Raw genomic sequence first — 27,753 nt, forward strand, 5'->3', positions numbered from 1 at the left:
AGGGGGCTTGGGTGGGAGCTGGAGGTCATAGGTCATACCCCATGCAGACCCCCACTCAGGAGCCCCGGGAACAGCCGGCAGGTGCCTGTGAGTACAGCTACTGCGAGGATGAGTCGGCCACTGGCGGCTGCCCCTTTGGGCCCTACCAAGGCCGCCAGACGAGCAGCATCATTGAGGCCGCCAAGCGGGAGCTGGCCAAGCTGATGCGCATTGAGGTGGGTAGCCGGAGGGTGGGGTCTGGGGGATGTGGTGGGGGCAGGGGAGGCCTGGCTGGGGCCATCTCAACCGCCCTCCCTCCCCAGGACCCCTCTCTTCTGAACAGCCGGGTCTTACTGCATCATGCCAAAGCCGGCACCATTATTGCCCGTCAGGGGGACCAGGTAAGGCTGACCCCTAACCTCTAACCATGTGTCTCTGACCCGAGATCTCACGCTGTGCCATCTAGTCCCTGACCTCTGACCGTATGACTCACAGCCTGCCCCCCTCCCCCGAAATGTAGACTTCTCATTCTATGATTTCCAACCCCTGACCCTCGGCTGCTCAGCCCTCCCACCCTGTGTCGTCTGGACCTATCAACCTTGAACCTTTCACCATTGGATCGCTCTTACCTGCCCTGACCCTACCTGTAACTTCTATCTTCTGGCCTTTCAATCCTGACGTTCTACCTTCTATCAGCAACCCTGTGCACCTCTTGGGCTAGGTGCTCGGTAAACGTATATCTGCACCCAGAGGCTATGGTGGGATTTTGCAGCACCTAGAGCTGTAGGGAATTGTATCCTACTCACACCGCCATGCTCGCATAGGGAAACTGAGGCCCACAAGAGGGGAAGCAGCCTGGGCTTGGTCCCGCTGGGGGAAATATGGGAGGGTGTGTTCTGGAATGAGATGGGACAGAGAGTTGAAATCCTGACTCATCATGTGACCTTGGGCAAATTACCTAGAAACTTCCCAGCTTTCTCATCTGTGAAATTGGGGTGATAGTAATACCTACCCACTAAGGTTGCTCTTCAGATTAAAGAGAAAATGCTCAGTTCTGAGATCCTTAAGGTTTGAAAGGGTAAAAGGCCTAGGTGGTATCAACTGTTAACATACATGGCTGCTGACTGAAAGGTTGGAGACTCGAGTCTACCCAGAGGTGCCTCAGAAGAAAGGCCTGACAATCTACTGCCAAAAGGTCACAGTCATGAAAACCGTATGGAGCAGTTCTACTCTGCACACATCGGGTTGCCATGAGTCAGAGTCAATTCGGTGGCAACTGGTTGGGTCTCTGGGTGATGCAGATGGTTAAGGACTTCACTTCTAATTGAAAGGTTGGAGGTTTGAACCTACCCAGAGGCACCTCCGAAGAAAGGCCTGGGGATCTACTTCCTAAAGGTCACAGTCATGAAAACCCTACGGAGCAGTTCTCCTCTATACACATGGGGTCACTGTGAGCCAGGATTGACTCAATGGCAACCGGCTAGGAGTCCCTGGGTGGCGCAAACAGTTAAGCGTGTGACTTCTAACTGAAAGGTTGTCAGTTCAAACCTCCTCAGAAGCACCTCAGAAGAAAGGCCTGGCAGTCTGCAGATGAAAGATCGTAGCCATGAAAACCTTACCCTGCAATACACGGAGTTGCCCAGAGTTGGAATCTACTCAGTGGCAACGTTTTTTGGGGTTGGGGCTTTGTTGGGCTCCAGACGGGTTTGTATGGTCGATGGAGAAGTAATCTTTCTGGAACTCTCTGGGCAGTTTCAGTTCCTTACTTATCAAGGCTGGGCAGACATACTAGACAGGAAGGAAGAATCTTTTAACAAGGCCCTACTATGTCCCAGGGCCCTGCTGGTGCAGTGGTTAAGGGTTTGGCTGCTAACCAAAAGGTCAGCAGTTCAAATCCATCAGCCACTCCTTGGCCGCTATGAGTCAGAATCGACTTGATGGCAACGGGTTTACTATGTCCCAGGCCGTGTGCTGCCTGCTCCGGAGGCGAGAAAAACCAGCACGAACCCTGCCCTTGGGACACTGGCGGTTCCATGGGGGAGACAGACATCAACTCAAGTGACCACACAAATCCTTGTAAAGTCAGATGCCCTTAGCCTTATGGAGGTGTTCTCAGCCCCACAGAGTCTGGCTTAAGCAGGGCAGCGTCTCTGAGGAAATGACCTCCAGCTAAGGTGGAAGGTGGGGGAGGAACTGAGTAGGTACAGGGGGAGCAAAGAGCATTCTAGGCAGAGAAGAGCTGGTACAAACGTCCTGTGGAGGGAAAATCAGGTCGTTTTCCAGGAAATGAAGTCAGTAGGCTGGAGTGGAACAAGTGAAGGGCAGCAAAGAGGGTATTTGGGGGTGGGGGGGGTAACAACTTTATAGAGATATAATTCATATACCATAAATTCACCCATTTAAAGTACACAGTTTAATGGTTTTAGTGCATTCACAAAGGAGCCGTAGTAGCGCCATGTTTAAGTGCTTGGCTGCTAACTAAAAGGTCAGAGGTTTGAACCCACCCAGCAGCTGGAAGAAGACCTGGCAATCTGCTCCTGTAAAGATAACAACCTAGGAATTCCTGTGAAGCAGTTCTACCCTGTCACATGGGGCCACTAGGAGTCAGAATCGACTTGATGGTACCCAACAACGGTATATTCACAGAGTTGTGCAACTACCACTATCAATTTTAGAAGATTTCATCGCCTTAAAAGGAAAGGCAATACCCTTTAGCTATCACCCCCTCAACAGCCTCCCTGTTCCCCATAACCCTGTTGTTAGGAATCATCAAGTCGGCTCTGACTCATAGCAACCCTGTGTACAACAGAACAAAACACTGCCCAATTCTGCGCCGTCCTTACAGTCGTTGTCATGCTTGAGCCCATTGTTGCAGCCGCTGTGTCAGTCCATCTCGCTGAGGGTCTTCCTCTTTTTTGCTGACCCGGTACCAAGCATCATGTCTTTCCCCAGGGACTGGTCCCTCCTGAGAACATGTCCAAAGTATGTGAGATGAAGTCTTGCCATCCTTGCTTCTAAAGAGCATTCTGGTGTACTTTTTCCAAGACAGATTTGTTCGTTCTTCTGGCAGTCCATGGTATATTCAGTATTCTTCACCACTACCATAATTCAAAGGCATCAATTCTTAGGTCTTCTCATTCACTATCCAGCTTTTGCATGCATATGAGGCGATTGAAAATACCATGGCTGGGTCAGGCGCACCTTAGTCCTCATAGCCCTAAGCAACCACTCATCTACATTCTGTCTTCATAGATTTGTCTATTCTGGTCATTTGATATAAATGGAATCACATCATGTAGTCTTTTGTGACTGGCTTTTTCAGTCAGCCTAATGTTTTCAAGGTTCATCCATGTTGTAGCATTCCTTTTTATGGCTGAATAATCTCTTGTAGAGATAGATCGGTGGTTTCCACCTTTTGGCAATTATGAATAATGCTATGAACATTTATGTGCAAATTTTTTGTGCAAGCATATGTTTTCATTTCTCTTGGGCGTATACCTAAAAGTCAAATTGCTGGGTCAAATGGTAACTCTATGTTTAACTTTTTGAAGAACTGCCAGACCATTTTCCAAAGTGCCTGCACCAACTTACCTTCCCACCATCAGTGTAGGAGGGTTCTGACTTCTCCCTGCCATTGATAACAGTTGTTATCTGACTCTGCTTGTAGCCATCGTAGTGAGTGGGAAGTGGTATTTCATCGCCATTTTGACTTGCATTTCCCTGATGGCTAATGGCATTGAGCATCTTTTAATGTGCCTCCTGGCTATCTATATGCCTCCTTTGAAGAAGTATCTGTTCAGATCCTTTATCCATTTTTAAATTGGGTTATTTGCCTTTTTAATATTGAGTCGTAAGAGTTCTTTATATATTCTAGGTACAAGTCTCTTGTCAATTATTTGGCTGGTAAATATTTTGTCCCATTCTGTGGGTTGTCTCTTCACTATCTTCATAATGTCCTTTGATGCACAAAAGTTTTTAATTTTGAGGAAGTCCAGTTTACCTACAGTAAAACCTGTGAACTGGAACTCGACGGGGCTGCCTTGTTTTTCTGGGTCTTGCAAGTTTTCCTCCTTTGACAGGGTGCAGTCTTACCACTTTTCTGTTATTTCTTTTAGTGGAAAATATTTGAGTTTTCCTTCTGTGGCAAGTTTCTGCCTTACACAGGTTCCAGCATTCACAGGTTCTACTGTATTTTTTGTTTTGTTGCTTGTGTTTTGGGTGTCATCTAAGAATCCATCGCCAATTCAAGGTCAGTCATGAAGATTTACTTCTCTGTTTTCTTCTAAGAGTTCTATAGTTTTAGCTTTTCCCTTTGGGTCTTTGCTCAGTCTTGAGTTAACTTTTGTATATGGTGTGAGGTAAGAGTCCACCTTCATTCATTTGCATGTGGCTATCCAGTTGTCCCAGCAGGAGCAGATTTCCGCTTAGCCAGCCTCCTGTGAAGCCTGTCCTTGCAGCCTCACGCTGTATTGAAAAGGATCCTTAGGCTTTCCTCAGGGCTCAGAGTTTGGTGATCCATTAGCAATGTCTGCCCTGGGTGCTGAATCACTACCACCACCAGGTACCATCCAGTCCATTCCAACTCATGGTGGTCCCATGTGTGTCAGAGTAGAACTGGGCTTCATAGGGTTTTCAATGGCTGTAATTTTTGGAAGTAGATCACCGGGCCTTCCTTCTGAGGCACCCCCAGGGGGACTGGAACCTCCAAACTTTTGGTTAGCAGCCTAGCAAGTCAACAGTTGGCCGTTTGCACCACCCAGGGATTCTGGATGCTGAATGACAGTGTATTTGTATATACATGTGCTGCTCAGCTCAGAGATAACCACAGCCTCCATTCCTTCTGTCAACCTTTCTTCATCTTTTCCTTCTTTAACTTTGCTTATGGCACGTGTTGGCTCGGGTGTGGCTGGGAGTGGGTGGTGCCCCTTGCTGTGTGCCCAGCGCCCCGCCCCTGCCCCCACAGGACGTGAGCTTGCACTTCGTGCTCTGGGGCTGCCTGCACGTGTACCAGCGCATGATTGACAAGGCGGAGGACGTGTGCCTGTTCGTGGCCCAGCCTGGAGAGTTGGTGGGGCAGCTGGCCGTGCTCACGGGGGAGCCCCTCATCTTTACACTCCGTGCCCAGCGCGACTGCACCTTCCTGCGCATCTCCAAGTCCGACTTTTATGAGTACGACTGGGCCCTGATCCGGGCTGGGAATGGTGGGGGAAAGGCCGCGATCCCATCCCTCGGCTTCATTCCTGGAGGGGCAGAGGGAGCCCCAAGTCTGGGCGACCCAGTGCTTTTTTAGGGCAGTTTTGAGCCTTCCTGTCCCACCTCCAGGCCATCAACTGCCCACCCCACTCCCACCTGGCTGTTCCAGGATGCCACCGGCCCATGCACCCCTTCCCTACCCCGCAGGATCATGCGTGCACAGCCCAGTGTGGTACTGAGCGCTGCGCACACGGTGGCTGCAAGGATGTCGCCCTTCGTGCGCCAGATGGACTTCGCCATCGACTGGACTGCAGTGGAGGCAGGACGCGCACTGTACAGGTGCAGTCCGTCCCACCTCACCCTCTACTGGTGCACGCCTAGGCCCGACCGTGTCTGACCTGTCCCCTACCATAGGCAGGGCGACCGCTCTGACTGCACCTACATTGTGCTCAATGGGCGTCTGCGTAGCGTCATTCAGCGCGGCAGCGGCAAGAAGGAGCTGGTGGGCGAGTACGGGCGCGGCGACCTCATTGGCGTGGTGAGCGCGGCCTGCCCATTGACCTCTGACGCCACCCAGGCCACCCCTACCCATTCCGTCCCAGGAGGGGCACTAGACCGCTCCATCTTCTAGTCTTGGGTCCCAGTACTCTCCCGGTCCCCGGAGCCCTAATGGGCAGCGAGGCCTGACTCCCTCCACCCCCGTCCTGGAGACTCTCTGGGGGCGTGTGCCTTCCCCTGCCCTCCCCTGTACTCCCGCCTCAAGGAGCCCTAGTCATGCCTGCCTTGCCTGCAGGTGGAGGCGCTGACCCGGCAGCCGCGGGCAACGACAGTACACGCAGTGCGAGACACGGAGTTGGCCAAGCTCCCCGAGGGCACTTTGGGCCACATCAAGCGGCGGTACCCACAGGTGCGAAGTGGGCGGGACTCCTGTGGTGAGCGGGGCCTCCAGGACACTTGGGTGGAGCCCTAGGGAGGGGCGTGGCCTACGCATAGGGGCGGGGCCCAAGTACCCAGTTGAAGAAAAAAGACAGTACGTACATGTATAGTCACTTCTGCCTCTAACCTGCCTCCAGGTCGTGACTCGCCTCATCCACTTGCTGAGCCAGAAAATTCTCGGGAATTTACAGCAGCTACAGGGACCCTTCCCAGGTCAGCGTGGGCCACCCCCCTCTCCCTGTGTATAAGCCTGGATCATGCGGGGGGTGGGGGGAGAGAAGGGGAGGGAGACCTAAACCCAGGGCATGCTGGGAAACGGAGTTCAGCGTATAAACCCCGCTGTGGGCGGGGTCAGAGCGGAGGTGGGATCCGAGTTCCATTGCATGCTGGGGGGTGGAGTTCATGCTCATGGGCATGCTGGGAAACGGAGTCGTAGACTCTTGCAGGTTAATGAAGTCTAGAAGAGCGGTAAAGAACCCTAGGGCAGTGCTTAAACCGCTAGGCTGCTAACCGAAAGGTCGGCGGTTTGAGCCCACGTAGTAGCTCTGCGGGGGAAATAAAGACCTGACGATCTGCTTCATAAAGATAAAAAAAAAAAAAAAGATTACAGCCTAGGAAACCGTACGGGACAGTTCTACTCTGTCACGTGAGGCTGCCATGAGTTGGAATCGACGATGACACCTAACAACAGGATCAGTGGTGCTGGGGGGCAGAGCCTTAGGCGGGGGGGTTGGTTCGGGATGTCATGGCTTACTAAGGGGTGAAGACCACATCCTAAACACAGTGGGAAGGACATCCTGGGCTAGAATATACTGGGAAAGGAAGTCCATGGGGTGGGGCTGGGTCCGAAGCCCAGGGCACATTGACTAGTGGTTTCTGAAGTTACAGGCATGCTAGGGGCTGGAGTCCAGGGCCCCGTGCCGGCTGGGAGTGTGGCTCCCTCTGCTAGTGCTTGCTGGGAAGTGTAGGAACCGTGACCCAGGGTAAACTGGGAGATGGAGCTGGGTTTGAGAAGTACTGAATGAGGCCCTGAGGCTTGGGTGAAACCAAAGGCTTTTTTCTGATCGGTTCTAGATTACGGTGGGCCGACCATGAACCAGCCCAGTAACCCCTCTGCTATGCTCCTTTCTTCTTCTCCAGGATCCCCGGGGGTGGGGGTGGGGGTGGGGGTGGGGGTGGGCTGTGACCAAGCCGCCCCCCCATCCTTCCCAGACAGCTGTGTTTTACCCAGTCTTGTGTCATGCGTGCAAATGCCTGCTCACTCCCACCAGCTGCCCAGGCTGCCTTGACATGATTCTGGGGCAGCTATGGTGAACAGAGGCATAAAACTCTCAAACCCCTGAAGGTGATGCTCTCGAAAACCAAAACAACCAAACGCATTGCTGTCAAGTCAATTCTGATTCATAGCAACCCTATAGACAAAGTAAAACTGCCCCATAGAGTTTCCAAGGAGTGCCTGTTGGATTCGAACTGCAGACCTTTTTGGTTAGCAGCTGTAGCTCTTAACCACTGCATCACCAAAGGTTTCCGGTAATGCTCTACAGAAAAGCAAATTTCCAGTGAGCACCTGCTGTGTGCTGGGCCCAGGGGGTGGAGGAGCAGTGAACAAGACAGACAAGCTCGAGAGAGACTTACATCCTTGCCGGCAAGACATAATTAAAAAAACACCTAGGAAGAACACAAGGTCAGACACTGATGCTCTCTGTGAAGGAAACAAAAGAAGGTCTTGACAGAGCATAACTTGTGGAGGGAGGGAACCTTTTCTGAGGACAATGAGCTGAGACTTGATAAAAGAGATGAGGCCAGACACGGAGGAGAAATACGAGGCACAGGAGAAATACGAGGTGCGCAGGGCTTGGTGGTTTTGAGGCACTGCAGGAGGGTGAGGGAGGCTGTGAGATGGGGCCGGGGCGGTTCACGGAGGGGCCATGGAAGGCTTTTGAATGCGAAGCGACTGGAGGGTTTTAAGCAGGGTGGTTTTGGTTTTTTGCTTTTTTTTTATACCCCACTCTATGGTACGAGACACATCACACAAAATTTACCATTTTAGCCGTTTGCAAGCGTAATCCAGTGGCATTAAGTACAGGCACAGGGTTTTGGAACTAGGTGGCCCTCACCCCTACCTAGTTCCAGAACGTTTTCATCACCCCAAAAGGAAACTTCGTAGCCATTAGCAGTCCCTCCCCATTCTTCCCTTCCCCCAACCCCCGGGCAACCACTAATCGGCTTTCTTCCTCTGTGGCTTAAGCAGGGCATTTTAAAAAGGGTTTTTTGGCTGCTCTGCCGAGAGAGGGGAGAACAGTGAGGAGACGGGGGCTGATGGCTTGCTCTCAGGCATTGGCAAAGAAGATGAGAAGCAATAGATAGATGAAGGGTATATTTATTTCTGCCTAGCTTTGTGCTCAAGGAGCCCTGCTGGCACGGTGGCTAAGCACTCAGCTGCTCACCAAAAGGTTGGTGATTTGAACCCACCAGCCGCTCCGAGGGAGAAAAGGCCTGGCAATCTGCTCCGGTAAAGGTTACCTACTGCCATCACATGGACTCCGACTTCTAGCGACCCTGTAAGACAGCGTAGAACTGCCCCCTAGGGTTTCCAAGGCTGTAATCTTCACGGGTTTGAATCACTGACCTTTCAGTTAGCAGCCAGGTGCTTTAACCACTGCACCACCAGGGCTCCCTATAAAGATTACAGTCTTGGAAACCTTATGGGGCAGTTCTCCTATGTCCTGTAGGGTCATTCCTGAGTTGGAATCCACTTGTTGGCAACGGGTTAGTTTTCTGCTCAAGGGTAGAATGGGGCGGCAGCATAGTGGACAATCTACATGGTCCTAGCCTTACTGAGAAAACTGTCATGGGGAAATCCCCATGAGGACATCGGGCCAAAGCACAAAGTTGGATGGCTAGCAGGTCTTATCAAGAGAGGGGACAGTGGGTGAGGTTGTAGGTCCAGATCTGAGGTGGTGGCCTTGACCGTGGCTGCCTAAAGGCCTGTGGAGCCAGGGTTTCAGAGGATGAGGGTCCACTTCTCTGGACGCAAGGCTGCACAGTAGAGCTCATCCATCGGGTCTCTCAGCAGGCTCGGGGCTGGGTGTTCCCCCGCACTCGGAGCTCACCAACCCAGCCAGCAACCTGGCCACTGTGGCCGTCCTGCCTGTGTGTGCCGAGGTGCCCATGGTGGCCTTCACGTTGGAGCTACAGCATGCTTTGCAAGCCATTGGTCAGTGGGGGCGTGGACGAGGGTGGGTGTCAACCACGAAGGCTGGCCATTGGTCAGTGGGTGTGTGGACGGGGCAGGCATCAACCACGGAGGCTGGCCATTGGTCAGTGGGTGTGGACGGGGGCGGGCATCAACCGTGGAGGCTGGCAATTGGCCAGTGGTGGGTGGTGCATCAGTTATGGAGGCTGGCCACTGGTTTGGGGCGGGGTGTGGGTGCAGGCAAGGTTCTGGTCATGGGAGCTGACCATTGGTCAGTGGGGATAGGGGCTATGTAGCCATAAGGTCAGTGAGTGGAGATGCCTGTGTGGGTCATTGGTCTGTGGGTGGTGGGGTAAAGCATGCCATGAAGTGAGGTGCTCTCTTCTGGGAGGGGCCCTCAGCTCTGTTGGCCTTGGCTTCTAACCCCCCTTCCTTCTCTATCTCCAGGCCCCACACTCCTCCTAAACAGTGACATCATCCGGGCCCGTCTGGGGGCCTCTGCGCTGGATAGGTGTGCGTTTGGGGAACGGAGAGGAAGTGGGAGGGTGAAGAGGGCTTGGAGCCTAGGATTCATTCCAGTGTGGGTTCGAGTTCTGGGTTGTGACTCAAGAAACATGCACCCCGCCCATCTGGCCAGTGGGCACACACATCCATTGTGGAGGCCTGGGTGTCTCAGCAGTGGTGTGACTCGGCCTCTGGGCAATGAGGGACCCAGGCGAGCGCCAGGGTGACGCTCCCCCCACCCCCCAGCATCCAGGAGTTCCGGCTTTCGGGGTGGCTGGCGCAGCAGGAGGACGCGCATCGCATCGTGCTCTACCAGACAGACGCGTCGCTGACGCCCTGGACCCTGCGCTGCCTGCGCCAGGCTGACTGCATCCTCATCGTGGGACTGGGCGACCAGGAGCCCACTCTTGGCCAGGTCCGGAGGCCTCGCACAGGGAACCCACCCCAGAACCCCGCCCCTGCCCTCCGGTGCTTGTGTCCAGCCAGGGGCAACCTCGCCATAGTGCCGGGCCACCAGGGACCCAGCTCGGCCAGGTAGGGGACAGGGGGCACAAACAGTGATCTCCGCCTCTGCCTCCTGCAGCTGGAGCAGATGTTGGAGAACACAGCCGTGCGTGCCCTGAAACAGCTCGTCCTGCTGCACCGGGAGGAAGGTGCAGGCCCCACGCGCACCGTCGAGTGGCTCAACATGCGCAGCTGGTGCTCAGGGCACCTGCACCTGCGCTGTCCGCGCCGCCTCTTCTCGCGCCGCAGCCCAGCCAAGCTGGTGAGGGGCGGGGCGTGGAAGGCTTTCAGCACTTCCGGGGCGTGGCCACGGGTATACCTAAGAGGCTAGCAGTGAGTGGGGCCTAGAGGGCCCCGCCTTCTGGGGCGTGTCCACTGGGAGCGTGGCTTGGAGGCCAGCGGTGGGAAGGGCCTGGAGGCAATGGGCCCCCAGGCGATCAGGCTGTGGCCGAGGGACCCGCGTGCCTCTGTCCTCATGGGTGGCGGTCCCCCTCTATCACAGCACGAGCTCTACGAGAAGGTGTTCTCGCGGCGCGCGGACCGCCACAGCGACTTCTCTCGCCTGGCGAGGGTGCTCACAGGAAACACCATCGCCCTGGTGCTGGGCGGGGGCGGGGCCAGGTAAGGGCAGGGCCAGGGTGCCTGGAGGTGGAGCCTGCTTCCTGTGGGATGGGGCCAGGGGTGGGACTGGCAGCGTGTTCTTTGGCGGTGAGGAAGGTGGGAGAAGGGGTGCTCTTTGCGGGCAGGCCAAGTGGGTCACTCGGTCACCTCCCCCCCCCCAGGGGCTGCTCGCACATCGGGGTGCTGAAGGCATTAGAGGAGGCGGGGGTGCCGGTCGACTTGGTGGGCGGCACGTCCATCGGCTCCTTCATCGGGGCCCTGTATGCGGAGGAGCGCAGCGCGAGCCGCACTAAGCAGCGGGCTCGGGAGTGGGCTAAGGTGTGTGTGTGGGGAGGGACCCTTGTGACTTCATCCTATGTGGCCTTGCATGGCGACCTTTCTTGATTTAACCGTGAGCTCTGTCCAGCTTGTGCTACACGTGCATCCTCTTAGAGACACCCATGATTCTCCTGGGACCTTGGATGACCCCTAATGGGACCTTTGATGACCCCTAATGGGACCTTCTGGCTAATGACCTGGTCACCAACTCCAGTAGAGCAATTGGAAGCATTAGTGACAACCTTGTTAGTGGCCCTGGGTAACTCCTGTCTGACCCTCAGTGGTCACCTCTTCATCCTTGAATGTTACTTGCTTCCCTTGGATAGATGGCTCTAAGTGAGCCCTGATTGACCCCAGCTGGTCCCCTTACCCCTAGAGCATGACTTCGGTGCTGGAGCCCGTGCTGGATCTCACATACCCTGTCACCTCCATGTTCACGGGGTCAGCCTTCAACCGCAGCATCCACCGCGTCTTCCAGGATAAGCAGATTGAGGTGCGACCCTGCCTCACCCCTCCCTCCAGCTCCAGCCCCCATTCCTCTCCCAGGCCCATGCGGGGTGGACACTTTGTCCCTGTCTCTGTAGGATCTGTGGTTGCCATACTTCAATGTAACAACAGATATCACCGCCTCGGCCATGCGTGTCCACAAAGATGGTGGGTGCCCCCTTTCCAGCCCCTGATGACTGCTGTGGCCACGTGGAGTATGGGGGGGTGGAGCAGGGTGGGCAGCTGAGTGCCTGGGACGTTGTTAACACGGGTGACCTTCCACCTCAGTCTGATTGCTGACTACTAACCACTCATGCCCTAGAGGCCCAAGGTATTCCTGTCCTTGGCAGAGGGAATGGGGGGATGAGGCGGGCACCTCACCCGCTCACACCGTCCCTGCAGGCTACATGGGGCGCTACATCCGGGCCAGCTCCTCGTACTGCCCCTACCTGCCCCCACTCTGCGACCCCAAGGATGGGCACCTGCTGGTGGACGGGTTCTGTGTTAACAAGGTGCAAGGTCAGCAAGCTGGCCAGGCTCTGAGTGTGGCTGAGCATGGCTGTACGTGTCTGTGTCTGTGTGTCCCACCGGGCAGGCTCCCTGTGGCGGTATGTGCGTGCCAGCATGACGCTCTCGGGCTACCTGCCCCCTCTGTGCGACCCGAAAGATGGCCACCTGCTCATGGACGGCGGCTACATCAACAACCTGCCAGGCAAGTGGCTGTCCTCACGCAGACACACAGACACGACACACAGACACAGATGGGTGGAGGACGCACACAGAGGCAACTATACAGATACACCCCCATACATACGAGGCTCATGTGCACAAGCAAACACACAGGTGTGCCCGTGGACAGGAATGTATGCAGTTAAAAAGCACACCCCCGTGCATATGTGCTGTTCTGGACGCAAATGGGTACACAAACACACCTGCACACACAGACAAGTTTGCACGCACAGATACATCTGCATGTACAGACACGTTTGTATGCACAGACACACCTACACACACAGATGCATGTGCACACGACCACGTACATGCAGATAGAACAGACGCGTCTATACATGCGCAACAGGTATGCATGTGCTCGTACTTGCATTCTCTCACGTATAGAGCCCGCATACAGTTAGACACATGTGCAGAGAGGAACACGAGCACTGAAGAGCCAGGCTGCGTGTACACGTTCACTCCAGGTCTATCACTCACTCCATGTGCTCCCTCAAATATGCGCGTGTGTACACATACAGATGGGATGGGGTACGTGCTGAGTTTGCATGTGCTGATGAGAGCTGGGCAGCTGCACACGTTTGGGTTAGAGTTAGGGTTAAAATGTCATGGACTCAGAAGCGTGCATGCACAAACAGACACATACACTAGCCACACACACACACACACCCACATTCCCTTAGGAGTTGGCAAAGCACGGCTCCAAAGGACAAGTCCAGCCCCCTGCCTTTTTTTGTAAATAAAGTTTTACTGGGACACAGCCACGCCGATTGATTTATGGGCTGCTTCTGTACCACAACAGTAGACCTGAGTAGTTGAGACAGAGCCCAGGTGGCCCACAGGGGCAGAGGCATTTACTAACTGGCCCTTTACAGAGGAAGTTTGCCTGACTCCTACCAAAGGTTCTCTGTACAGATACTTAGACTGACACAAGCGTTAGTACCCGTGCAGGTGTGTGCAAAGCCACAGGTAGATGGGCACACCTGGAGGCACAGAAACGCACACACAGATATTCATCTAGGTGCAAGTGGGCTGATATGCATACAGACAGGCCCAGGTATGTATTGCAGACACCAGGCCCGTCCAGGACATTCATGTCCGCAGACACACAGCCTGGGACGTAGACTTGGACAGGAGCTGCACACGGGAGAGGGATTTATGCAGATGCACACACAGACACGTGGACCTGGGCGTGTGTGTCCCAAACATAGACACACTCATGAGAGATGTGGGGGCAAAGGCTGAAGGAGACTAGAGCTTCTTGTGGCTGAGCCTGGCGACAGGACCCTGGCCCAGGCCCCCAGAGACTCACTGGGGCTCATGAACCCCTGGACCATACTACCTTCTCCCTGGGCCCTCACCCCACCTTGTTCCATCTCTGCCTCCCTGTCTGTGCCAGCTACCCCGCCTCAGGGTCCAAGGTCCCTCTCCTCACCTGCATTCTCTCTCCTCCTGCTGCTCTGGTCCCTGCTATCTCTTTATCCCCCAGTTCTCAGTCCCATTGCCGTCTCCCTGTGTCTCTCTTCCCCAGCTCTGTCTCCGGGTGTCCCCGCTCCCAGGCCTCCCTCTGTGTCTTTTTGCTCGCGTTTCGGTCCTCTGTGCCTCTGGCTTTGTGTTTTGACTTCCCTGTGTGTCTGACTCTGTCTCTCTGGTCCCCTGGTGTTGCTTCTCTTTGTCTCTCTCTCCCTGTCTCTGTCCTTGCGCATCTCTTTCCCCATATGTCTGATCTAGCATCTTCCCCCCTCCTCCAGTGATCTCCCACATCTCCCCCACCTCTCTGGCCCTGAGTTGCCTGTCCAAAAACCCCCAGCCTCTGACCTGGTCCTCATGACTTCATTCCTGTGCCATTTGCACAACAGCATGTGTTCTGCGTGTTTCTTTGTGTGACCATTTTTATGATGGGTGTTTGTGGAACTGGGTTGAACTTACTGCCCTGGGCCCTGGTTGGAGCAACCCACTGACATCCTGGCCCCACAGCGGACATCGCCCGCAGCATGGGCGCCAAAACGGTCATCGCCATTGACGTGGGCAGCCAGGACGAGACAGACCTCAGCACCTACGGGGACAGCCTGTCTGGGTGGTGGCTGCTGTGGAAGCGGCTCAACCCCTGGGCAGAAAAGGTCAAGGTCCCAGATATGGCCGAGATCCAGTCCCGCCTGGCCTATGTGTCCTGTGTGCGGCAGCTGGAGGTTGTCAAGTCCAGCTCCTATTGCGAGTATCTGCGCCCATCCATCGACTGCTTCAAGACCATGGACTTCGGGAAGTTTGATCAGATCTATGTAAGCGGGTGGGCATGAAGTGGTGTTGGTGTCGCGGTGGGGCAAAGCTGTACCACTTAAAGCCCAGAGCACCATGGAGGGGAAGGATTCTAAGGTTCCATCTGGGATCCGTGAGAAATAGAACAGTGATCAATTAGTGATGTCTGCAGTGGGCATGGCAGCAGACTATGGCTGCATGTGCGCTATGTATGAACTAAGTTTTTTATTGTTAAGCTTTATTGCCTGAGCACTGTGAAGAGATTTCTGATGTCATTTCTGAGTTGGTGAGAATGAGAGCAGAGATCAATTAGTGATGTCTGCTGCAGGTCTGGGAGAGGGACGTAGCAATGCATGTACCACGTGCCACTGACCCTGAAAAACGTGTTGTAGCCTATGCCATTTGAAACTGATTGGCAGATGCCGCCCAGAGCCCTGGCTAAAATGTCTAATGCTATTTCTGAGCTCACTGGAAAAGCATGCCATGATTGATTAGTGATGTCTGCTCTGGGCATGGCGCATGGCTGTTATCTGTAGATGTACTGGAGTCCCTGGGTGGTGCAAGTAGGTAACATACTTGGCTGCTAACCGAAAGGTTGGAGGTTCAAGTCCACCCAGAGGCACCTTGGAAGAAAAGCCTGGCAGCCTACTTGCAAAAAATCAGCTATTGAAAACCTGATGAAGTACTGTTCTACTGTGATATACATGAGATCACCGTAAGTCAGAGTTGACGCGATGGCAACTGACAACTGGCCAGATGTACTGCATATCTGCAGACCTTGACATAAGCTTTCCTGCATGCCGCCGTCTTCGGTAGCAGCCCCCTGGCACACCTTATGGGGCTGAGTGGGAAAGAACATGGAGAGATTGGTTAGCAATGTCTGGAAGGAGCACAGGAAGGGAGGATGTTGGTAAGCATGCTACGTATCAGCTGACTCTGAAATAGGTTTTATCTCAAGCACCAGCTCCCCCAGAGTGAGTAGGGGGAGGGGAGGGAGGGCCATAGTGGGGATGAGCAGAGAGGACAAGGCAGAGAGAGGTGTGGTGAGGTTGCAGGCTTGACCCTGCCCCATACTCCCTGCAGGATGTGGGCTACCAGTATGGGAAGACTGTGTTCGGGGCCTGGAGCCGTGGCAACGTCATTGAGAAGATGCTCACAGACCGGCGGTCTGCAGACCTCAACGAGAGCCGCCGCGCAGACGTAAGCCTGGGGTGTTGCCCCCTGGGGACTGCTGTGACTCCAGAGATTCCCCTGTCCCCTCTGGGCCCCCGAGACACCTCCAGGAACCCCTCTGAACTCCTGAGATGTTCCTTTGACTCTCAAGAAAACCCTAACCCCTCTAAACCAAACAACTAAACCATTTGTTAGCAAATCAAGTCCAAGTCATGGAGACCCCACGTGTGTCAGAGTAGAACTGTGCTCCGTAGGGTTTTCAGTGCTGATTTTTCAGAAGTAGATTGCCAGGCCTTTTTTCCTCGGCACCTCTGAGTGGGTTTGAACTGCCAACCTTTCAGTTAGTGGTTGCGTCCTTGACCATTTGCACCATCCAGGGACTCCTAACTCCTCCTGGAACCCCCCAAACCCCAGATGACCCCAGATATCTCTAGGGATGCACCAAGCCCTCCAAGATCTCCTCTGAGCTCCCCGAAAACCTCATTGATGCCCCCCCAGGTTCTCGCCTTCCCCAGCTCTGGCTTCACCGACCTGGCGGAGATTGTGTCTCGGATCGAGCCCCCCACAAGCTATGTTTCTGACGGCTGTGCTGATGGTAAGGGGCCATGGGGGCCCCAGGATAGAGGCTGGGCCTGACGGTGGGGGGCTATGACTAGGGGTGTCAGGCCAGCCTGTAGCCCCTTACCGTGCCCCGCTCCCTGATTCCAGGGGAGGAGTCGGATTGCCTGACAGAGTACGAGGAGGATGGAGGCCCCGACTGCTCGCGGGACGAAGGGGGCTCCCCCGAGGGCGCAAGCCCCAGTGTGGCCTCCGAGATGGTGAGAGCTGCTGCCCAGAGCCCCTGCAAGCCCTGGCCATCCCTTGTGTGGTGGGACAAGGCAGGAGTGTGTGCACGTTGGGTGGTGTATATGTGATCTTGGGTGGTGGGGGCCCTGCTGTGGCTCCTGTGAGCATGGGGTGATGTTGGGTCACATGTTTGAAGACACACGCAGTAGCACCGTTTGGAACCAAGGGGCTGAGTGACCCAGACTGAGTGACAACACTCCATAGAAGGGACACTGGGTGGAGCATGCTGTGTCATACATGATGGGCAGTGGATCATGCGTGACCTGCTAGGGGAGACGCAGTGACGCTGGGATGAAGTGAATTTGAGGTGGAATCTGTTGGGGGGCATAAGTTTTGGTTGCCATGTAAATGCCAGAGGCTGGATGGCACACGTGTTGAGCAGTGTATGTTGAGACATGGGTGACGTATGTTGAATGGCATGTATTAGTGTCATGTGTTGGCTGGCATGTGTGTTGTGTGGTACACGTTGAGGCGACCTAGTTGATACATGTTCAGTGGTATGTATAATAGTTACATGCTGCGTGGCACGTGTGTTGGGTGTGCATGTTGGGGTGACGTGTTCAGTTGGGTGTATCACGGTCATGTGTTGGGGTGACATGGCTGATGTGTGCTAAGTGACATATATCAGTGTCACATGCTGCATGGCACATGTGTTGGGTGGTGCATGGTGGGCTGGTATGTTGAGTGGGGTGTATCAGGGTCACATGTTAGGTGGCATGTGTGTTGCATGGTACATGTTGAGATGACATAGTTGATACATGTTGAGTGGTGTGTATCATTACATGCTGCATGGCACATGTGTTGGGTGGTACATGTTGGGGTGTTGTGTTTAGTAGGGTGTATCAAGGTCACATGGGTGGTACATGTTGGGGTGACATGGCTGATGTGTGCTGAGTGGCATATATCAATGTCACATGTTGTGTGGCACATGTGTTGGGTGTGCATGTTGGGGTGACGTGTTGAGTGGGGTGTATCAGGGTCACATGCTGGGTGGCCTGTGTATTGGGTGGTGGCCCGCTGCTGTGTGACAGGCGTATGGGGACCCGCCTGTCCCTGCAGGAGGAGGAGAAGTCCCTTCTCCGGCACCGGCGCGGCATACCCCAGGACCCTCCCAGCTCCACCGTGGACGCCTGAGGACCTCGCAAGGGGCCCCCCAGGGCTGGGCTGGGGTGTGCCCTGTGGGGGTAACGCTTTCCCACTTCACTTGCTGCTATGCCTGTAACCCCCCTCGGTCCCCCGGCCACCAGCCCCCAGGGCCACACACTGGACCCACCTGCCCCTGAGGGGAGGGGCAGTGCTGCACTGAGGCCTCTTGACCACTGACCCCCAATAAACTGTCTCTTGAAAGTGGCCTCCTGTTGTCTTCAGGTCGGGGGGTCCCCTGGTCCTCCACCTAGCTGGGTCCCAGGTGGCTCTTCACTGCACCTACTGTGTGCTCGGCCTGTGGTTGCTGGCTCCAGACCACAGGGTCTCTGAAGGCCATGTGCCACTCTAGGGACATTTTGGGGTCCTCAGTAGACCCTCCTGGGCATCTGCTCTGGCACTCCCATTCATTTCCCCAATAGGTCCCCTCAGCCTCTGCCCTGTTGTATGTAGGATCTGCACGTTCCCTACTGTGTGCCTTGCTGCGCTGTCCTGAAGGACACCCCCCCACACAGAGCTCAAGGACTTTACCCTCCAAGCCTCCCCAGCATTCCCCCTACTGTGCTCAGCTGAGGTCACATAGAGTGAGCTCCTCTCTACTCTGCTCAGAGACCTGTCGACTGAGAGTTTAGACTCTGGACCAGTAGTCTGGTGTCAAACCTAGCAGGAAAAATGCCTCTTCCTGGGTGGCTTCAGGCAAGTTACTTAACCACTCTGAGCATCAGTTGCTTTACGTGTAAAAAGGGGACAGGATCTGCCTCATCAGATGTTCCCACTGCTGGACTCAAGCCTCTTGAGCGTGCCCCTACTGTGTGCTGCAGGCCTGGGACAGCTCCTGTCACTATGCCACCTCATGCTGGCCTCAGAGTGGGGGCATGGCACAAGGGTAGTCTCTGTAACAAGACTTTATCTTGGGGCAATGGGGAACCACGGGAGGTTTTTAAGCAGAGGAGAGAAAAGTCAGATTCGTGTTTTGGGAAGGGCATGGACCGGAGGGGGTGAGACTGGAGGTCAGAGACCAGGAAGAGGTGATAGATGGATGGATGATAGATAAGTAGGTGATAGAAGATCAATAGTTGCCACTGAGTTGACTCTGACTCATATCAACCTTGTATACAGAACAAGGTGTTGCTTGGTCCCATCTCATCCTCGTGTTCGCCAGCCTGTTTGAGTTCATCGTTGTGGCTATTGTGCCAGCCCATCTCACCGAGAATCTTCGTCACCCTTGCTGGACCTCTACTTCACCAAACATGATCAATTGCTGGAGGAGGAGATCATGTTTACTGAAGCAGAGGGCCAGTGAGGGCGAGGGAGACTCTGGGTGAGATGGCTTGGCACATCTCATGTAGCTGCCAACATGGACTTGAACACGCCAGCAATTGAGAGGATGTGACGCAGGACCGGGCGGTGTTTTGTTCTTTTGTCCTTGAGATTCCCCACAAGGTGGAGGTTGACTAGACATCATCATCACTCTTCACAGGTAAGCTGGAGATGGACTTGAGCTCCCCAGAGTCCCCGGGGAAAGTTTTGTTTCTTGGACGATGAGGCCTTGGGGATGAGTGGTGGGTCTGTCCTCACAGGCCTAGAGTCAGATGGTCTGGGTGGAACTGCAGTTCTTCCAGGTACTAGTGTGTGTTCACAAGCAAGAGACCTGGCTTTTCTGAACTTTAGCTCCTGTATGAGTTTCCTATTGCTGCTGTAGCAGATGACCACAGACTTGGTGGCATCATACGACACAGATACTTTTGTCTTGCAGCTCTGGAGGTTGGAAATATGAAGTGGGTCTCACTGGGCTAAAATCAGCGTGAGGAGGGCTGTGTTCCTTCTGGAGGCTCCGGGGGAGAATCCATTTCCTCGCCCTTTCCAGCTTCTAGAGGCTGCCCAAATTCTTTGGCTTGTGGCCCCACATCACTCTGATCTCTGCTTCCGTCCTCGCATCTCCTTCTCTGACTTTCACTCTCCTGCCTTCTTCTTAGGAGGACCCCTGTGATTACATCCAGCCCACTCAGATAATCCAGGATAATCTTCCCATTTCGAGATTCTTAATCACATCTGCAACTACGTGCAATGCATGTCGTCACAGGCTCTGGGGATTAGGACGTGGACATCTTTGGGGAGCCATTACCCTGCCTCGTAGAATTGCTGGGATAAAATGTGGCAGAGTACACTGGCTGAGCCCATAAAAACCAGTAGCTGTCGAGTCAGTTCCACCTCATGGCAACCCCATGTCCGTCAGAGTAGAACTGTGCTCCATAGGGTTTTCAATGGCTGATTTTTTGGAAATAGATTACCAGGCCTTTATTCCATAGTGCCTCTGGGTAGCCTCGAACCTCCAACCTTTTGGTTAGCAGCTGAGTGAGTTAGCTGTTTGTACCAACCAGGGACTCAGAGCATGCAGGAGAGCCTCAAGGAATTGGTTATTACTAACCCATTGCCACCGAGTCGATTCCAGCTCATAGCGACCCTGTAGGACATGGTAGAACTGCCCCACAGGGCTTCCACGGCTGTAATCTTGATGAAAGCAGACTGCCGTATCTTTCTCCCATGGTGTGGCTGGTGGACTCAAACTACCGACTTTTCGGTTAGCAGCGGAGCGCTTTAACCACTGTGCCGCCAGGGCTCCTCCAGTTATCACTAGGATGATTTAAAAAACCAAAAACAAAACTGTTGCCATCTAGTCCATTCCAATTCATAGCAACCCCATGTGTTTCAGAGTAGAACTGCCTCCCCATAGGATTTTCATGGCTGTGACCTTTCGGAAGCAGATCTCCAGGCCTTTCTTCCAAGGTGCATCTGGGTGGATTCGAACCACCAGCCTTTCAGTTAATAGCTCAGCGCTTAACCATTTGCACCACTCAGGGATTCCTTACTAGAACGGTAAGTTGGTCATTATTGAAATTCTGACTGTACCTGGAATGTCACCCCGGGGGGAGTAGGGAACTTAGTCTTTGTCCCCATTGTTGAATCAGTGGGTTCTTCCTTCTAGGGAACAGAGCATTGGGGTGTCAGCACCATGGACAGTGATAGTGCTGTCCGTGGTGCTGCCGTGGCCCCTTCTCTGCCTTCCCCTCGGCGCCCCCAACATTCCTGCACCCTCGAGACCTCTGAGTTTTTGGTGGGCACATTAAGCTGCAGACTCAGCCCATGACTTGGCCCCTGTCAATCTCCCATCCTAACTGGCCTCTGCTCTGCTCCATCACACTTCGTTATTCCCGATCCTCAAACTCGCCATTGATTCCTGCCTCGAAGCCCTTTGGTCACCCCTTCTCTTTGTGTAGCTGAGTAGACCTGTCGTCACATTGTCACCTCTTCATGAGTAGCGCCTGGAGTCTTAAAAGCTTGTGAGCGGCCATCTAAGATACTCCACTGGCCCCACCCCATCTGGAGCAAGGAAGAATGAAGAAAACAAAAAACACAAGGGAAAAATTAGTCCAAAGAACTAACGGACCACAACTACCACAGTCTTCACCAGACTGAGTCCAGCACAGCTAGATGGTGCCTGGCTACCACCCCTGACTGCTCTGACAGGGATCACAATGTAGGGTCCCAGACAGAGCTAGAGAAAAATGTAGGACAAAATTCTAACTCACAAAAAAAAAAAAAAAGACCAGACTTACTGGTCTGACAGAGACCAGAGAAACCCCGAGAGTATGCACCCCAGACACCCTTATAGCTCAGTAATGGAGTCACCCCTGAAGATCACCCTTCAGCCAAAGATTGGACAGGGCCATAAAACAAAATGAGACTATATGGGCCCATCAGCCCAGCGGCAGGAACGAGAAGGCAGAAGGGGACAGGAAAGCTGGTAATGGGGAACCCAAGGTCAAGAAAGGGAGAGTGTTGACTTGTCATGGGGTTGGCAACCAGTGTCACAAAACAATATGTGTATTAAGTGTTCAATGAGAAACTAGTTTGCTCTGTAAACCTTCATCTACAATTGAAGGAAAAAAAAAGGGTTCACAGAAAAAAAATTTGTCATCTCTTCAGAAGAGCCTTTGCTGACCAATCTGTCTAATGTGGCTTCCCCACCCTCACCTGCTTCCTCTTTCATTGCTTTTAAAGCACTTTCATTATCCACAGTTGCTTTAATTGTTTATCTTCCATCTCTGCAAGACACACATGGATATAATTTCCATCTCTGCAGGAACTTTGCCTAAAGAAGCATCTGACTCATAGTGAGAAACCAGTTGCTTGGAATTGATTCTGACTCATGGTGACCCCATGTGTGTCAGAGTAGAACTGTGCTCAGTAGGGTTCCAGTGGCTGATTTTTCAGATATAGATTGCCAGGCTTTTCTTCTGAGGCACTTCTAGGTGGACTCAAACCTCCAACTTTTTGGTTAGCAGCAGAACACATTAACCATTTGACCACCCAAGGACTCCTGGCTCATAGTAGATGTTCAATAAATGTTTATTTAATGAGATCAAGCTCTAAAGACAAAGCAAGCTCTCCAGGGTGTCGAGTACTTTCTAGGAAGCCAAGGACCCCACCTGAAACAACATGGTTTCCCCTTTCTCCTAAGCTCATATTAGCATGACCAATGACAATAACAATAATGATTAATTAGTGAAGAGATTGCCATACATACATGTTCGCTCTTTGAATTCTCACAACAGCCATATGGAAGAAGTATTATTATCCCATTTTATAGAAGACAAAACTGAGGCTTAGAGAAGGGGTTAAGTTGTCATTATTGTTAGTTGGTGTCAAGTCAGCCCCTAACTCATGGCGACCCCATGCATGATGGAACAAACGCTGCCCAGTCCTGTGCCATCCCCACGATCAGTTGTGGATTGGACTGTTGTGGCCCATAGGGGTTTGACTGAATGATTTTCAGAAGCTGATCACCAGGCCTTTCTTTCTAGTCCATCTTAGTCTGGAAATGCCTCTGAAACTTGTTCAGCATCTAGCAACATGCAAGCCTCCACTGACAGACAGGTGGTGTCTGCTTACGAAGTGCATTGGCCAGGAATCCAACCCAGGTATCCCATGTGGAAGGGGAGAAGCCTACCCCTGAACCATCGGTGCTTCGTGGCATGAAGTTACAAAGTTATTAAGAGATGAAGCCAGGATTCAGATCCATAAGTGGACCTACCACCCTGCACTGTTTCCCCAAGAAGTAAATTTGCTGAAGTTTGCACTCTAGATCCCCAGGAAGTCCTCCAGGGACCTACCAGGAACCTCTCCGGTCACAAGACCCTACCCCTAAGGTGCCCCCATCTTGTCACCTGCTCACACTGGTGGCATCAACCTCCCTGCCTTCTCTTGTGCAGGTGGGAGCCCTGGCACCTTGGGGTCATATGGACTCACTGGCTGGATTCAGGAGCCATGTTAGTGTATCAGTCAGGATAAGGTAATGTTATGGATTGAATTGTGTCCCCCCAAAACGAGTTGTAAATTCTACTACAGCCGTGGTTATAATTCCATTTGGAAATAGGGTTTTCTTTGTTATGTTAATGAGGTAGCATGGACTGGTATTGAGGTAATGAGGTAGTCCCCCACACAGTTAACATGACCATTATCCAAATTTACCTGCCAACAACTAAGGCCAAAGATGAAGGAATTGAAGATTTTTAGCAACTTCTGCAGTCTGAAATTGATCAAATATGCAGTCAGGATACACTGATAATTACTGGTGATTGGAATGAGAAAGTTGGAAACAAGAAGGATCAGTAGTCGGAAAACATGGCCTTGGTGATAGAAATGATGCCGGAGATCGCATGATTGAATTTTTCAAGACCAATGACTTCTTTGTTGCAAATACCTTTTCTCACCCAACATAAACAGTGACTATACACGTGGATCTCACCAGGTGGAATACACAGGAATTGAACTCGACTACATCTGTGGAAAGAGATGATGGAAAAGCTCAATATGATCAGTCAGAGCAAGGCCAGGGGCCGACTGTGGATCAGACCATCAATTGCTCATACGCAAGTTCAAGTTGAAGATGAAGAAAATTAGAACAAGTCCATGAGAGGCAAACTATGAACTTGAGTATATTCCACTTGAATTTAGAGACCATCTCAAGAATAGATTAGACAATTGAATACTAATGACCGAAGACCCAGACGAGCTGTGGAATGACATCAAGGACATCATACATGAATAAAGTAAGAGGTCATAAAAAGACAAGAAAGAAAAGATCAAAAGGATGTCAGAGGAGACTCCGAAACTTGCTCTTGAACATCAAGTAGCTAAAGCAAAAGGAAGAAATGATGAAGTAAAATAACTGAACAGAAGATTTCAAAGGGTGGCTCGAGAAGACAAAGTATTATAATGACATGTGCAAAGGGCCGGAGACAGAAAACCAAAAGGGGAGAACACACCTGGCATTTCTCAAGCTGAAAGAACTGAAGAAAAAATTCAAACCTCAAGTTGCAATATTGAAGGATTCTATGGGGGAAATATTAAAGGATGCAGGAAGCATCAAAAGAAGATAGAAGGAATACACAGAGTCATTATACCAAGAGTTGGTAGACATTCAACCATTTCAGGAGGTAGCGTATGATCAGGAACCAAAGGAAGAAGTCCAAGCTGCACTGAAAAGGCACTGGCAAAAAACAAGGCTCCAGGAATTGACAGACTATCAATTGAGATGTTTCAACAAACGGATGCAGCACTGGAAGTACTCACTTGTCTCTGCCAAGAAATTTGGAAGACAGCTTCCTGGCCAACTGACTGGAGGAGATCCATATTTATGCCTATTTCCAAGAAAAGTGATCTAACCAAATGCAGAGATTATCAAACAATATCATTAATATCACACACAAGTGAAATTTTGCTGAAGATTATTCAAAAGTGGCTGCAGCAGTATATCGACAGGGAACTGCCAGAAATTCAGGCCAGATTCAGAAGAGGACGTGGAACCAGGATATCAGTGCTAATGTCAGATGGATCCTGGCTGAAAGCAGAGAATACCAGAAGGATGTTTACCTGTGTTTTATTGACTATGAAAAGACATTAGACTGTGTGGATCATATCAAATTATGGATAACATTCCGAAGAATGGGAATTCTAGAACACTTAATTGTGCTCATGAGGAACCTTTACATAGATACAGGCAGTTCGGACAGAACAAGGGGATACTGATTGGTTTAAAGACAGGAAAGGTGTGCGTCAGGGTTGTATTCTTTCACCATACGTATTCAGTCTGTATGCTGAGCAAATAATCTGAGAAGCTGGACCATATGAAGAAGAATGGGACATCAGGATTGGAGGAAGACTCATTAACAACCTGAGTTATGCAGATGACATAACCTTTCCTGCTGAAAGTAAGGAGGACTTGAAGCACTTACAGTTGAAGATCAAAGACCACAGCCTTCAGTATGGATCACAACTCAACATAAAGAAATCAAAAATTCTCACAACTAGACCAATAAGCAACATCATGATAAACGGAGAAAAGATTGAAGTTGTCAAAGATTTCCTTTTACTTGGATCCACAATCAGCGCCCATGAAAGCAAAAACTCCCACTTGCCCCCTACCCTTGAAGTAAAACAGAATGAAGAGAGTTGCAGAATGGAGGTCACCTGCCAACTAACATGGCAACTTTTTTCATCTTCAGTATTTTGTTAGCTATTCTGGGTCTGTTGCCTTTCCGTATGAATTTTAGAATAAGTGTGAATATCGACAAAATAAGTTTCTGGGATTTTGACTGGGATTCCATTGAATTTATACCAAGTTGGAAAGAATTATGAAAAAAAAAAAAAAGCCCTATGGAGCACAGTTCTACTCTGAAACACATGGGGTCGCCATGAGTTAGAATGGACTCAAGGCAACTGGTTTTCTGGCAACTGTTTTTTGTGTTTTAGGGCTGGGGTGAGGGGAGGTTGTGGTGGGGGGAAATGGGGAATGGCTATTAATGCTTACAGTGTTTCTTTTTAGAATGATACAAATGTTCTAAAATTAATAGTAGTGATGGTTGCACAAGTCTGTGAATATGTTAAAAAAAGAAAACATTGACTTGTACAGCTTACATGAGTGAATTGTACAGCTTACATATGCGAATTAGGTCCATGGACACACATGGCAGGGAACCTTTGGGAGCAGTGATTGAATTACAGGATTATTGAAAACAAGGACCTGGGGCAGAGCCAACATGGTGCCCTAGACAGACTCATCATACCAACCCTCTGCAGCAAAGACCTGAAAAATTAAGTAAAACACATATAAACATCAATCTTGGAACCCTAAGCATCAAATAAAGGGATAAAGAAATAGATCAAACACCTAATGGAAGAAGAAACTGAAGTAAAACAGAATGAAGAGAGTTGCAGAATGGAGGTCACCTGCCAACTAACATGGCACAGCTTTGACATCTTGGAGCACAGCCATCAAAACCCCCAGACACAGAGTATGGGAAGGCAACTTCTCCGATCTCCCAGTAGGAGACAGACCTCCCGGTAACCAGTGAAATAAGCCTTCCCAACCCTCACCCTTCTACCCCCTACCTCACCTCTACTGCTTCCTGCCAGGCCACACGGTGCCACTTTGGGTAGACAAGGCTAGAGAGACCCTGTACCGCCACCTGGGTCTGCCTTGACCCCACCCACCAGATCTTGCCACACCATTTTTTTTCTTTTTCCCTTTCTCCCTTTCCTTTCTACCTCTGTACTCCACCTCTACCCCTTTCCACTGAGCTACGCCATGGGTCTGCCCTATCCTCACCTGACAGCTCCTCTTGTGCCATTTTTTTTAAGTGTCTTTTGTCCTTTTTTCCTCTTTTTTCTACCTCCCATCTAGCTCCATACCCCACCTCTATCCCTCCCCACCAAGCTACAAGGTGCTACCCGACATGAGCCTGTGTCCGCCCTTCCCCCACCTGCTGGCTCCTGCCATGCCATTTTTTCCCCTTTCTTCCTTTTCTTTCTCCCTCCCACCTATCCTCATATGCCACCTCCACCACTTTCCACTGGGCCACACCACACCACTGTGGGTAGAAAGCTTCTGGCCCACTGCCAACCAGATCCCTCCACACCAACTCGCCAGCTCCTACTGTGCCATATTTTTCTTCCCTTTCTCCTTTTCTTTCTCCCTCCCATGTAGCTCCATATCCCACCTCCACACCTTCCTGCTGGGCCACACTGCACTGCCTTGGCTAGAGAGACACCAACCCTCCGTGCCAGCCTGGGTCCACCCTGCCCCCACTCACCAACTCCTGCTACGCCATTTTTTCTCTTTTTTCCCACCTAGTCCCAGACACCATCTCTACCCCTTCTCTCCAGGCCCACTGTGGGTAGGGAGCTACAGGCCCAGTGCCAGACTGGGCTCCCCTGCCCCGCCCACCAGCTCCCACTGCACCATTTTATTTTTTTTAATTTATTTTTCCCTTTCTTCCTTTTCGTTTTCCCTTCCACTTAGCCCTATATTCCATGTCAACCCCTTCCTGCCAGGCCCACTGCAGGTAGAGTGCTACTGGCCCACCACCACCCTGGGTCTGCCCCACCCCCACCCGACGGCTCCCACCACACCATTTTTTCTCTTTCTTTTTTTCCCCTTTTTCCATCTTTTTTCTCCCTCCCATCTAGCCCCATACAGCACCTCTATCATTTCCTACCAAGCCTTGCTGTACTGTCATGCGTACAGAGCTACTGGCCCACCACTGCCCTGGGTCCTACTCAGCCGCACCTGCCAGCCCCCACTAACCTATTTTTTATTTTATTTATTTGTTTTCTTTCCCTCTCACCTAGTCCCATAAGCCACCTCCACGTGTTCCCATTGGGCCATGCTGCACTGCAGTGGCTAGAGAGCCACCAGCCTGCTACTTTCTACCTCCCACCTAGCCCTGTATGCCACCTCCCCTCCAGTGGTCCCCAGGTCCACCCTGCCCCCTCTTGCTAGCTACCCTCTTTTCTTTCTATTTCTT

The 27,753-nt window shown here is 52.1% G+C and overlaps 1 protein-coding gene across 8 annotated transcripts in view; it reads left to right on the top strand.

The window, feature by feature from the left end:
* PNPLA6 (patatin like phospholipase domain containing 6) overlaps nt 1-18,088 on the top strand; it is a 31,232-nt gene extending 13,144 nt beyond the window's left edge. For 2 of the 8 annotated variants that reach the window (XM_064280475.1, XM_064280471.1), the window contains 21 exons: nt 60-215; nt 303-380; nt 4,943-5,148; nt 5,380-5,511; nt 5,587-5,710; nt 5,966-6,079; nt 6,246-6,321; nt 9,185-9,325; nt 9,752-9,815; nt 10,055-10,223; nt 10,392-10,574; nt 10,815-10,933; nt 11,095-11,251; nt 11,628-11,744; nt 11,836-11,905; nt 12,333-12,449; nt 14,444-14,745; nt 15,806-15,922; nt 16,394-16,490; nt 16,604-16,713; nt 17,801-18,088. In XM_064280475.1, the coding sequence (XP_064136545.1) occupies nt 60-215; nt 303-380; nt 4,943-5,148; nt 5,380-5,511; nt 5,587-5,710; nt 5,966-6,079; nt 6,246-6,321; nt 9,185-9,325; nt 9,752-9,815; nt 10,055-10,223; nt 10,392-10,574; nt 10,815-10,933; nt 11,095-11,251; nt 11,628-11,744; nt 11,836-11,905; nt 12,333-12,449; nt 14,444-14,745; nt 15,806-15,922; nt 16,394-16,490; nt 16,604-16,713; nt 17,801-17,875 (2,724 nt within the window). In that variant the 3' untranslated portion in view covers nt 17,876-18,088. Of the gene's footprint in view, nt 1-47; nt 216-302; nt 381-4,942; nt 5,149-5,379; nt 5,512-5,586; nt 5,711-5,965; nt 6,080-6,245; nt 6,322-9,181; nt 9,326-9,751; nt 9,816-10,054; nt 10,224-10,391; nt 10,575-10,814; nt 10,934-11,094; nt 11,252-11,627; nt 11,745-11,835; nt 11,906-12,332; nt 12,450-14,443; nt 14,746-15,805; nt 15,923-16,393; nt 16,491-16,603; nt 16,714-17,800 lie in introns of all 8 variants that reach the window. The other 6 variants (XM_064280473.1, XM_064280468.1, XM_064280474.1 and 3 more) reach the window with 4 other exon arrangements.
* Nucleotides 18,089-27,753: the final 9,665 nt, after the last annotated feature.

The sequence above is a fragment of the Loxodonta africana genome, chromosome 3 (genome assembly GCF_030014295.1).
Source record: "Loxodonta africana isolate mLoxAfr1 chromosome 3, mLoxAfr1.hap2, whole genome shotgun sequence".
Classification (NCBI taxonomy): domain Eukaryota; kingdom Metazoa; phylum Chordata; class Mammalia; order Proboscidea; family Elephantidae; genus Loxodonta; species Loxodonta africana.